The 12,869-nt window shown below is 35.7% G+C and overlaps 2 protein-coding genes across 2 annotated transcripts in view; both read left to right on the forward strand.

Moving 5' to 3' along the window:
• The window catches only part of akap17a (A kinase (PRKA) anchor protein 17A), a 10,804-nt gene extending 10,005 nt beyond the window's left edge, over positions 1-799 (forward strand). Inside the window, exon 7 of the mRNA XM_016564322.1 lies at positions 673-799. The gene's annotated coding sequence lies outside the window, so the exon portion shown is untranslated. The remainder of the gene's footprint in view (positions 1-672) is intronic.
• A 1,463-nt stretch (positions 800-2,262) lies between these two features.
• Positions 2,263-12,869, forward strand: part of asmt (acetylserotonin O-methyltransferase) — a 17,131-nt gene continuing 6,524 nt past the window's right edge. The window contains exons 1-7 of the mRNA XM_016564324.1: positions 2,263-2,345; positions 5,057-5,228; positions 6,216-6,345; positions 6,568-6,636; positions 8,036-8,154; positions 10,527-10,667; positions 12,694-12,816. Coding sequence (XP_016419810.1) covers positions 2,280-2,345; positions 5,057-5,228; positions 6,216-6,345; positions 6,568-6,636; positions 8,036-8,154; positions 10,527-10,667; positions 12,694-12,816 — 820 coding nt within the window. The 5' untranslated portion in view covers positions 2,263-2,279. The remainder of the gene's footprint in view (positions 2,346-5,056; positions 5,229-6,215; positions 6,346-6,567; positions 6,637-8,035; positions 8,155-10,526; positions 10,668-12,693; positions 12,817-12,869) is intronic.

The raw sequence follows: 12,869 nt of genomic DNA on the forward strand, positions 1-12,869 counted from the left end.
TTTTTTTTTTTTTTTAATCATAAAGAACATGACGCCTGTTTTAGGACCACGAAGATTTTATTTTTTTCATTTTTATTTTTATTTTTGTTTTATATTTTTATTTTTATTTCACGTTATTTAGGCTTTGTTTATGGTTACTTCAGTTCTCTTCAAATTCTCAGTATAATTTCTGTGATGCATTCATAAATCTTGCTTTCAATTGGTTTGGGATTCTCATTATTCTCATTAGATTTTTTTAATTAATTTTTTTTAACACTAAATTTGACAGTAAAATTAAAAGTCATACAAAAAAATAAATAGCATGATGTATAAATGCCTTACATTTAATTTTTTTTTATTTGAACGACTAATGAGATTCAGAATTTTTCACATCATGATAATAAATGTGTAGGAAAAAAATGTGCATTATTTTCAAGAAACAATCCCTAAATGCAGTCCCTAACATCAGGCCTTATTTAATATGATTAGTTCTGATTGTGAGATGAAATGTGTTTTCTGCACGGTTGAGTTAGTTAGTTAATGTGTTCTTTCTGCACAGACTGAGCTGTGTTTGAGTCCGTACTGAAGATCTGCTGTATAGACCACAATCCTCGGTTCATGACTTGAATTTGAAGTTGTAGAGAGTGTTATGAGAGTTTAATATGATCCGTTTCTCCGTGTGCTGTTGTGTAGGAATAGGACGGTTTGTTTTCCTCGACACCAGTGCAGTATTGAGAGGAAAGCACATGATGGAGACTCTGAAGATGTTTGTGACTCGTATGAACTCGTGTTATTGATCTCAATAAAGCAGTGCTTTGGATCCCAGCGCTTTCACTCTCGATGAGCTTCAGAGCGAGCATGAAGCCTGCTTACCACCATGAAGAGTTTATTTTTAGTTTTTAGTTTTTTTTTTTTTAAATTTTAAGTTGTTTTATTTATTTTCTAATTTTTATTTGTTTTATTTTTCATTTTTATTTTTTTCCCAGCAAATAATTTTATCATATTTAAATGTTTTGTTTGTTTTAAATTGTTTTATTTATTTTTTTCCCCCAATAGATTGTTTTTCATAAAGAACATGAAGCCTTTTTTTTTTTATATTTTATTTTTTCATTTTTATTTTATTTATTTATTTTATTCCCCCCAGCAAATTATGTTTCTCAAGTCAAAAACTGCTCCATTTGAGCTAAAATATTCAGTTACCCTGAGATTTAAGGTTAATATTTCAATAATTTAATAACATGTTTGCAGTTTCACGGTTCTCTCGTGATGGTTAATGCTCACGTGACATTCAGCATAACAAATAAAATATTTTTAATATGTAATGATATTATTATAGCATTATTCTTTTTAGCAAGTGTTTTATTCTGGTTGTTTTTATTTAATTATTTTTTTTTTTTAATTATGATTAATTATTAGGTTTTCATTAAACTGATTAAAAAACTGATAAAATGTATCCAAAGTTGCTTTGGATAAAACCATCTGCCAAATTCATAAATGTAAAAGTTATATCAAATTATGCAAATCAGCATATTAGAATGATTTCTGAAGATCATGTGACACTGAAGACTGGAGGAATGATGCTGAAAATTCAGCTGCGCATCACAGAAATACATTACAGTTTAACAGATATTCACAGAGAAAACAGCTGTTTTACATTAGAATAATATTTCACAATTTTTAAAGTATTTTTTATCAAATAAAAGCAGTCTTTGTGAGCAGAAGAGACTTCTTTCAAAAAAAAAAAAATAAAAATAAACAATCAGCTCCTTTTTTTAATCATTTTTATTTAGTTTAACTTAATCATAAATCATAAAAAAACTAAAACTGAAATAACAAGAATTAAAAAAAAAAATTATAGACATGAACAAATTACAAATTAAAGTAAATTTAAAAAATAACAGAAAATACAGAAATTAAAACTGATGGCATTTTAAAGATACTAAAATAACACTGGATTATATTAAAAACATGTTAAAGCCACAGTGATTTCACCATGGTACAGAGGGTAAAACATAGTTAATGAATATTCTTAATGAATAGAGTTGATTAGATTGTAATCGTGCTGTGGATCTTCAGGTCGGGATGATCCTGTTCTGCTGAATCAGCTTCATTCATTCGTTCTCTGAACAAGCAGCTTCTGGCTCTGAGAGTTTAAAGCCTCTGGATTAAAGCAGGTCTGTGTGCGCTCAATCTGGACGCGGATAATCTGTGTAATCTGATTATGTGTGTGTGTAAGAGCCTGCGTTCCTCAGTGTTTCACACACACACACACACACACACACACACAGACGCCGCTGGTCATGGCCGGAGAAGAGCCGTATCCGAGAAAGATCCTGCAGTACATGGAGGGATTCCTGGTGTCGAAGGTAAAGATCCGCATTCACAGCCATGCATTTATTCATTTAGATTGCATTAATGCATGTGGTGTGAATAGAACACCTGTGAGCTTTTCCAACAGTGTTTACACTACTTCAGTTCGGAATAAACTCACCGAGGCTGCATTTATTTGATCAAAAATACAGTTAAAAAAAGTGAAATATTATTACGATTTAAAACAGCCGTTTTCTGTGTGAATGCATGCTGGAATGTAATGTATTTCTGTGATGCAATGCTGAATTATGACCGTAAAGCATCAGTAAAAAGGCATTTATGATGTTACAGAAGTTTTCCATTTCAAATAAACGCTGTTCTTTTGAACTTTCTGTTCATCTGTGAATCCTGAAAAACAACATGCATCACACTTTACACAAAAATATTGGGCTGTTTTCAACATTGATAATAAGAAATGTTTCTCGAGCAGCATATTATACTGATTTCTGAAGATCATGTGACTGAAGACTGGAGTAATGATGCTGAAAATACAGCTTTGATCACAGAAATAAATTACAGTTGAACAGATATTCACATAGAAAACAGCTGTTTTGAATTGTAATAATATTTCACAATTTTTAAAGCATTTTAGATCAAATAAACACAGCCTTGCTGAGCAGAAGAGACTTCTTTCAAAAACTAGGCTATACGAGTCTATTAATGAAAGTGCATGCTGTCGCCATTAATTACTGGTCTTTTTGTCTTGTCTATTTGATTCAAAACTGGATGTTGTTTAAAAAAAGATGAATTCGAACATATCTAATGTATTATATGTAATGGGACTTTTTTCTAAGCGAAGAATAATTAATGTCAAGGGCGTGCATGTTTGATTTTGACATCGGTGGGAACATACAGTAACAGCAGACAACAATAACTCCTTAAATATGAAGAGCTCAAACAACAGATTCATGAGTTCACTAAAAACTTATGGATGCAATTACAATACAAGATGTTTTTTTATCTCTTCTGAGGAAGATTCACTTGTTTGGCAATGAACCACAGAGACATGTTGATCCGATTTACTCATTCGATCTCATTTTCTGACTCTTCTTTCTTTTTTAAAGATGTTTTCTTTGGATTGTTTACTCAAAAGAGAATATAGGAAAATATAGCTTGATTAATTATGTTTCCTGCTAGCTAAATGTCCTTACATTAACAGAAATCTGGCTCTGAACCTCTATTTTCTTCATTCAGAGTTGATCTAGACAAGTATATGGAAACTATTAAAAGCTCTGTTCGTCCCAGGGCCGTAGCTTTAATAATAATAATAATAATGTCCTGTTTATTATAGACTTCATTCAATGTAATGATACACATCTTTATCAGCTGTTTCTGTTCACTTACAATATAAGCAAAAGTTTTCGTGAATACTCACCAAGATGAGTATTTTGACATAATGTTGTATGTATTTGTCCGTTCAAGACCAATCGATCTTCTTGTAACTGACCAGTCTTGGAATAAATAGATGTCTATCTTTTTAAGACTAGTCTAAGCAGTTTATGCAAGTTTATGTTACTACACCTTTTCTTTTTGTTTTTATGACTGTTATGTCTCAATGGTTTAATGTTTTGTACTGTTGAATTAAAAAAAGAAAGAAATCAGAAAAAAAAATTGCGATTTGTGTGATCTGAATCAAAAGATTGACAAACCCTCTCCGAAGTCCCGATCTGAATCAAATGATTCGCGAACCCGCTCCGAAGTCCCGATCTGAATCAAATGATTCGCGAACCCGCTCCGAAGTCCCGATCTGAATCAAATGATTCGCGAACACGCTCCGAAGTCCCGATCTGAATCAAATGATTCCCGATCTGAATCAAATGATTCGCGATGCGCGATCTAATTGAAATTACAACAACAGTGGTTACATACACATATATTTAATTGTTTGATCAAAATGATTGCTAGGGACAATTTAGTAGTGGCTGATATTATGAACATGTCATAGAGTCTCTACTAAATTCTACACCCTTGATTAATTTATATCAATCAATTATATAAATTATATTGTATTATATGTCCTTTGGTGTGGCATGGATTGATCATACATAATTAAGAGCTCATAAAATGCCTCACACTTCAGTTGTTGGTATCTGCTCTTATTATGCAATTATGAAATGCTATTTAAATTCTGTTTTATTCTTTATTTGACCCTCTAACTCTAGCACTCTCTATTCTAATTCTGTTTTATTTATTAGTTTTTTTATTAAAAAAATTATTTAAAAAAAATCACTTGACCGTCTTAACACTTGCACTCTCTGTTCTATTTCTATTGTTACTACTTGTTTTTATTGAAAAAAAGAAAAAATAGAGCATCTAACACTAACATTCTCAATTATTTTTCTATTCTTTTCTTTTGACTTTTTCTATTTTATTCTGTTTTATTATAATTTTTTTTTTAAAGAACCTCTAACACTAGTGTGCTCTATTATTTTTCTATTCTATCTACTTATTTTTTTTTATAATTATATATATATATATATATATATATACAGGGGCGATTCTAAGATTTTCATTTTAGGGGGGCTCAGCACCCAATGAGGGTATAATAATAAATAAATATATATATAATAAAAAAATTAATTAAAGACTGCTCTATTTTGACCGATCTATTTTGATCCATTTTATCTCACAATCTGTTTGGTTAATTGTCCCCACAAGGATAGCTGACCAGACTGTGTGTGTGTGTGTGTGTATCTGTGTGTGTCAGACTCTGTTCTGTGCGTGTGAGCTGGGTGTGTTTGAGCGTCTGCAGGGGTCTCAGTCGTCTGCATCTGATCTGGCTCTGGCTCTGGGCTGCAGTGAGGATGGCATCGAGCGTCTGCTGAACAGCTGTGTGAGTCTGGAGCTGCTGACCGCGAACACTGACCCTCACGGAACAGGTGACTCATTACAGCAGCTACTCCTCAGAATCACACACCGTTCAGAGAAAACTAGAATGACTGCAGAAACAGTGAATCTGTGTTATAAAAATTACAAAGTGTACATGTAAACACTATGAATTATAAATATTTCAGTAATAAACATTTCAAAAGGGAAAAATATAAAAAAAGAGACACTCAAAAGTTTCAATCTGTTATCAGTGTTATTTTAGTGTAATTATAATACTATTATGGTTTTTATTAATATTTTGAACTTTAAAAAAAAATAATTTTACTTAGTTTTGATAATTTTATTGTATTTTTTTTAATATATATATAGTTTTTATACATTTTCATTTAAATATCAGTGCTAGTTATTGAAGTTATTCAGTGTTAGGTAAATGAGAAATGAGAAAAAATTAGAAATTAGAAACTTTGTGTATCTAACCTTAAGCCAGTGTTATTTTTATAGACTGTTTTATTTTTAGTTAATATTTAATTTCGAATTCATTTGAATTTTTTTGTTTTTTTTTGTCATCTTTATTATTTTTTATTTCTATTTTTTATAGTTGTTTTAGTACATTATCATGAAAATGAAAAATGTTGCTTTCGCAACTAAACCAAGTCGATTTAAAAAAAAAAATATATTAGTTTATTTCAATAATTTTTTTATTTCATTTTAAGTAACAAGGTTTTAATTTAATTTTTGAAATAATGTTGTAAATAAAGACTATTGGAGACGCTTTACACAAAAATACTATTTTAGGTTTTCTACTTCAAAATGTCATGTTTATTTGAATGTTACTCGCAGGTTCTTTGTAATTACTTGAGACGTTTACTAGCAATTTCTGAGCAAAAATGGTTTCTAAATCAAATGAGAGACACAGAATTATCCAGTAACTTTTTGAATGATCAAGTATTAATCCGTCACATTTACAGTGAAGTTTCTGAAAGGCTTTAATGCTTCACAGCTGAATGTAAGTGTGCTGTGGTTAATTCCTCCTCTAGTTCTCTACAGTAACACAGACATGTCCAGCATGTTTCTGATCAAGTCCAGCCCGAGGTCTCTGTGTCAGTCGATCGAGTACAGCTCCAGAACCATCTACCTGTGCTGGCATTACCTGAGCGACGCCGTCCGGTGAGAGACTCTCAATCACTGCATTATATGTTTGGAGCATTTCACTCTCATCTCACTGAGACATGTTACTGCAGATACAAGCAGCAGAACTTCATTATATCAATATCAGCATCTGCAGCATATTCTCACTGCATCAGACTGTATGAGCCATACAAGCCTGATGCATCTGTGTAGAAACTCTGGATGTTGACTGATGTTTGTCAGCCTTCTTCTCCTCCCCAGAGAAGGGAAGAACCAGTATGAGAAGGCTTTCGGCGTGAACTCCAAGGACCTGTTTGAAGCCATGTACAGGTGAGTTCTGAGGTTTAGTTCGGTTATTTCAGTGCTTCAGTTGAACTTATTTCACTTAGTTGCGAAGGCGAAAGATGTCATTTTCATTTAGTTTGGGTTTTCGTGTAATATTTATATTTTATTGTATTTTTTTTTAGAGTAAAAAAAGGTAACACTTTATTTTAAGGTGTCTTTGTTACACACGTTACATATAATAACAATTAATTATGTATAATTACGTGCAAGTAAGCCAAGCCTTAACCATATAGTAAGTACATGTTAATTAATATTACACTGTATAATTACACTGTAACAAGGACAGCTTAAAATAAAGTGTAACCAAAAACAATTATAATAATACTAGTTTTAGTGTTAGTTAACAATAAACCCTTCACTAGAAGTGTGGTGTGAGATTTACAGTATTTTTGTCTTGTTTTCCAGGACAAATATCTAAAGAAAAATAAACTCAGTTCAAAGAGAAAACAAGATTTTTTTTTTCTGATCTCATTGATAGATATTTTTCTATTTTTAGGCTAAAGTTCTCTTAATTTTGATGCATTTTGATACAAACAAAACCGGATCGAACTCTGTTGGATCGATTGAGGTGTTTATACACTACTGTTCAAAAGTTTGCAATAGTTAAGAATTTTAATGAAAAATACAGTAAAAATGTGAAATATTATTGCAATGTAAAACAGCTGTTTTCTATGTGAATATCTGTTAAACTGTAATGTATTTCTGTGATGTGCAGCTGTATTTTCAGCATCATTACTCCAGTCTCCAGTGTCACATGATCTTCAGAAATCATCCTAATTACAGGTTTTTTTAACTGCTTACACACATATTCGAAACATTTTCGCCTAGTTTTTTTCCAAACTTTACACACAAATCCAAGAGTTGCACACACAAAATGCAAAATACCTCACATCTCTTGCAAAACGAAACACTGCCTTCAAAATATCACAAACACATCTCAAAAGCAAACATTTGCAAACACCTTTGCCATAATATTAATTCCTCTTAGATTTGTGTGTGTTACAGTTGTGTGTTGTGTTTTTCCAAAAAGTGTTTTATGAAATTGGAAACTGAGTATTAGTGTATGGTTTTGCAGATTTGGTGTGTGCTTCTGCTGTTTGAGTGTCAGCTTTCAGAAACTGTGTGACAAGTAAAGATTTTGTGTGTAAGCAGTTGAAAAAAAACTGTATTAGAGTCTTATATATCTTAATTATTCCAAACGTTTGACTGCTAGTGTATGAAGGCTCCAATTGAGCCATCAAATCAATAATAGTCAGATTATTAGTTAAAAGAGTCAAAATGATCAAAATCATCTTGTGAAGTGAATGTGACTGTGGTCTCCTGGTGTGTGTGAGTGAATGTGTGTGTCTGTGTCTGTGTGTGTGTGTGTGTGTGTGTGTCTCAGGTCTGATGAGGAGATGGTGAAGTTTATGCACCTGATGAACTCCATCTGGAACATCTGTGGCCGTGACGTGATCACAGCGTTCGATCTGTCGCCGTTCAGATGCATCTGTGATCTCGGAGGTAAAATGCTTCGCACACATGCAAACCTTAGTAAATGAAGACATGGGACTGCAATCAGGAGCTTGTAGACAGATTTGAGAATAAATGGCAAAAGAACCACAAGATGGAGCTGATGCTGCGTGAACATCAAGAGGAGACACAGAACCAGCACTGATTATCATGCAAACACCAACACAAATGTTCTCCAAACCAAACATTGATATTTATCAGTGCCACAGTTAATTACTGAGAACTGCACAGACTTAACAGTTTGGTAAATGCATGAACAGCAGTGATTGACCAGGCATTAATGTTAGATATATCAACAGTGACAGATGAATTTGCACCAAAATATTGGAGTTTGATTGAACACACAACCTTTGACATCAATGATACAAGATATGGGGAATGGTTTCTCCCTTTTGCAAAGTCTATTTATTTATCTGTCATAACCTTGAGTAAAAATAATCTAACGGTAAAAAGTTTAGAGTCGATAAGATTTTTTTTCAACACTGTCTTTATTGATTTTAGAAATTTTAACATGAAATAAAGAAAAAGTGTGAGTGTGAGAGTGTGTGTGAGCGTGTGTGTGTGTGTGTGTGTGTGTGTGAGAGAGCGCGTGCGAGTGTGTGTGTGTGTGTGTGTGTGTGTGAGAGAGCGCGTGCGAGTGTGTGTGTGTGTGTGTGTGTGTGTGAGAGAGCGCGTGCGAGTGTGTGTGTGTGTGTGTGTGTGTGTGAGAGAGCGCGTGCGAGTGTGTGTGTGTGTGTGTGTGTGTGTGAGAGAGCGCGTGCGAGTGTGTGTGTGTGTGTGTGTGTGTGTGAGAGAGCGCGTGCGAGTGTGTGTGTGTGTGTGTGTGTGTGTGAGAGAGCGCGTGCGAGTGTGTGTGTGTGTGTGTGTGTGTGTGAGAGAGCGCGTGAGTGTGTGTGTGTGTGTGTGTGTGTGTGTAAGCGTCCATCACACCGTCTTTCCTCTGCTTCTATGAAGCGTCTTGAAAGTGTTCCCTTCAATTATTGAGAAGGCTCTGTGGTCTCTGTGGGTTTAATCGCTTCAGATCTGCATTGATTTGGAGGTGTGTGGCCTGACGTGTCAAACAGGAGAAGCCTTGAGGGAATCATCTGTAGAGTCTGCTGTGGTTTGGACTAATGATGACGAGACATTAACATGTGGAGTGTTTGTCGAGCGCTAATGAGCCTTCAGTGAGATTGAACACGACGCAGACGAGACTCTCCATCAAACACACATTACTTCATCTCTGCTGTTTGACAGGACAGTCCTACCACTCGCTTAATAAACCGCTTTAAGCTGCATGTTACTAATTACTTTATTGTCATTGTATATGCAGTGTTCATTGAGAATTTACATGAAATACTTGCACTTTTAAAAAAAATGCATTTGTCACACCGCTGGAATATTTAAAATAACCCTATTATGGGTTATGAAAGGTTCATATTTTGGTTTTGGGAGTCCCCAACAACAGGTTGACATGCATGCAAGGTTAAAAAATACTTTCATTGTCTTATAATATGCATTTATTTTTACCTTACTTGCTCAACGACTCCCAAACGATTTGTTTTTCCAAACCCCTGCTTTGCGTGACGCTAATCGGGGGTGATTGGTCCGATTGGTCTCATTTTCATTTAATCTTGCCTGTAATGCCTGATTTCAAAAATCCATAATAGGGGCACTTTTAAAATCAACTGAGGCGATTAAAGATGGAAAAACACTTTCAAGAAATGGTAAACAGTTAAAGGAAGACACTAAAGGAATAGTTCACCAAAAATAAGATTGACTCACCCTCAGTTCATCCGAGATCAGGATGAGTTTGTTTCTTCATCAGGTTTGTAGAAATGCAGCATTGCATCAGTGTCTCAGCAATGGATGCTCTGCAGTGAATGGGTGCCGTCAGAATGAGAGTCCAAAGAGCATCCATTGCTGAGACACTGATGCAATGCTACATTTCTACAAACCTGATGAAGAAACAAACTCATCCTGATCTCGGGTGAACTGAGGGTGAGAACATTTTAATTTGTGCGTGGACAAAGGTTCTTTAGGTTATTAAAATGTGGTTGACACTAAGAAAAAATTATTCTTTTAGGAACTGTTTACTGAAAGGTTCCTTGGGAAACCAAAAATGTTTCTTCTATCGCAGTGCTGTGAAAACCCACATTTGCAGCCTTTCTTTTTAGAGCGAGGATGATAAATAATGACAGAATGGTAGTTTTATATGGTAGTTAATAATGTCAGGATAAAGTTTCTCCTTAAGGACAGCGGCACTGTCTTGCCCTGTGTTCCCGAGGCTCCAGATGGTTGTGGGTGACGTGACTGAAGGATATTAATGTGTGGCCTGCGGTGTGAAGCTCGTGTGATGCTTGTTCTCGCTCTCCTCTGATCAGGCTGCAGCGGCGCTCTGGCCAAACAGTGTGTGTCAGCCTTCCCCGAATCAACCGTCACCATCTTTGACCTTCCCAAGGTCGTGAGAACATCCCAGCAGCACTTTGTGTCCAATCAAGACGAGCGGATCTGCTTCTGTGAAGGTACGTGTGCGTGTGTGTGTGTGTGTGTGTGTGTGTGTGAGTGTGTGAGTGTGTGTGTGTGTGTGTGAGTGAGTGTGTGTATGTGAGTGTGAGTGTGTGTGTGTGTGTGTGAGTGAGTGTGTGTATGTGAGTGTGAGTGTGTGTGTGTGTGTGTGAGTGAGTGTGTGTATGTGAGTGTGAGTGTGTGTGTGTGTGTGTGAGTGAGTGTGTGTATGTGAGTGTGAGTGTGTGTGTGTGTGTGTGAGTGAGTGTGTGTATGTGAGTGTGAGTGTGTGTGTGTGTGTGTGAGTGAGTGTGTGTATGTGAGTGTGAGTGTGTGTGTGTGTGTGTGAGTGAGTGTGTGTATGTGAGTGTGAGTGTGTGTGTGTGTGTGTGTGAGTGTGTGTGTGTGTGTGTGTGTGTTAGTGTGTGTGTGAGCGTTTGTGAGTGTGTGTATGTGAGTGTGAGTGTGTGTGTGTGTGTGTCAGTGTCAGTGTCAGTGTCTGTGTGTGAGTGTTAGTGTGTGTGTGAGCGTTTGTGAGTGTGTGTTTGTGTGTGTGTGAGTGTGAATGTGAGTGTGTGTGTGTGAGTGTTAGTGTGATTGTGAGTGTGAGTGAGTATGAGTGTGTGTGTGAGTGTGAGTGTGAGTGTGAGTGTGAGTGTGAGTGTGAGTGTGAGTGTGAGTGTGAGTGTGAGTGTGAGTGTGAGTGTGAGTGTGAGTGTGAGTGTGAGTGTGAGTGTGAGTGTGAGTGTGAGTGTGAGTGTGAGTGTGAGTGTGAGTGTGAGTGTGAGTGTGAGTGTGAGTGTGAGTGTGAGTGTGAGTGTGAGTGTGAGTGTGAGTGTGAGTGTGAGTGTGAGTGTGAGTGTGAGTGTGAGTGTGAGTGTGAGTGTGAGTGTGAGTGTGAGTGTGAGTGTGAGTGTGAGTGTGAGTGTGAGTGTGAGTGTGAGTGTGAGTGTGAGTGTGAGTGTGAGTGTGAGTGTGAGTGTGAGTGTGAGTGTGAGTGTGTGTGAGAGAGAGAGAGAGAGAGTGTGTGTGTGTGTGTGTGTGTGTTGGAGGTTGAGGAGTTATTGTTCTGTTCTGGATTGATTCATCACGCTCTCTGAGGTTAATGTCATGCCGGTGCTGCATTTGCCTCTTTATGATGTTTCTATTCAGGGTTGCCAGATTGGGTCATTCATTTCCAACCCAACATCTCTCCAAAATCCACCCAAAGCATTCACTGCCAAAAGAAAGTGATATAATTCTAGCCAATCCAGAACTGATACCAAAATGTTTGCCACCCACCCAGACTAATTTTAATCCATATAATCAAATTCAGAACTCAAATTCCACCCAATCTGGCAACACAGCTTGCATTATCTTTTTAAAAGAACATGAGTCATTATTTAAATAGTTTCAAACCTTTCCTGGAACACAAAAGCAGAATTTCTGAAGAATCTTCATGCAGCTCTTTAGTTCATAGTTCACGGCTGTCACGATCCAGAAAGGAGCAAAGAATCCCATAAAGCATCATAACAGTTGTTCATCCCATACGCAAATTTATATTAAATTTCCAAAATTCAATCAAGGTGGATGATGTAATAATCTTGTGTTATGAGCTCAGTGTAAAGTCTCTGTGTTACTTTTGTATCATTGATATACTATTATAGATTTTTTAAATATTTTGAATTAGATTTTATTTTTATAGTTTCTGATTTTTCCTTTTAATTTTAGGTAAAGTTTTTATAATTTTGCTCTAATTTTTAAAAATATTTTATTTTGGTTAATGTTTTAATTTTAATTTTTGTTTTTATTATTTATTAATTTTTTTGTGCATTTTTGTTGTTGTTGTTGTTTTTAGTTTTGTTTGTTTTTCACCAGAAGTTGCAGTTATGAAATTTAGATTTTTTCTTCTTCCAAAAGAGTCTTGCATGAAAATCATTTGACATTCTAATGATGTGAGTTTGATATTTGTGATCCTGGCTCCGTCTGAACAGTGATGCATCAGTAGATTGTTTGTTCATGTGTGTATGTGTGTGTGTGTGTGTGTGTGTGTGTGTGTGGCAGGAGACTTCTTTAAGGACGAGCTCCCGCAGGCCGATCTCTACATTCTGGCCCGGATTCTGCATGACTGGACCGACCAGCGGAGTGTGGAGCTGCTGACCAAGATTTACCAGTCCTGTAGAACAGGTACAAACTCACACACACACACACACACACACACACACACACACTCACACACT

Source organism: Sinocyclocheilus rhinocerous, unplaced genomic scaffold, assembly GCF_001515625.1.
Source record: "Sinocyclocheilus rhinocerous isolate Xijiao unplaced genomic scaffold, SAMN03320098_v1.1 scaffold1041, whole genome shotgun sequence".
NCBI classification, from domain to species: domain Eukaryota; kingdom Metazoa; phylum Chordata; class Actinopteri; order Cypriniformes; family Cyprinidae; genus Sinocyclocheilus; species Sinocyclocheilus rhinocerous.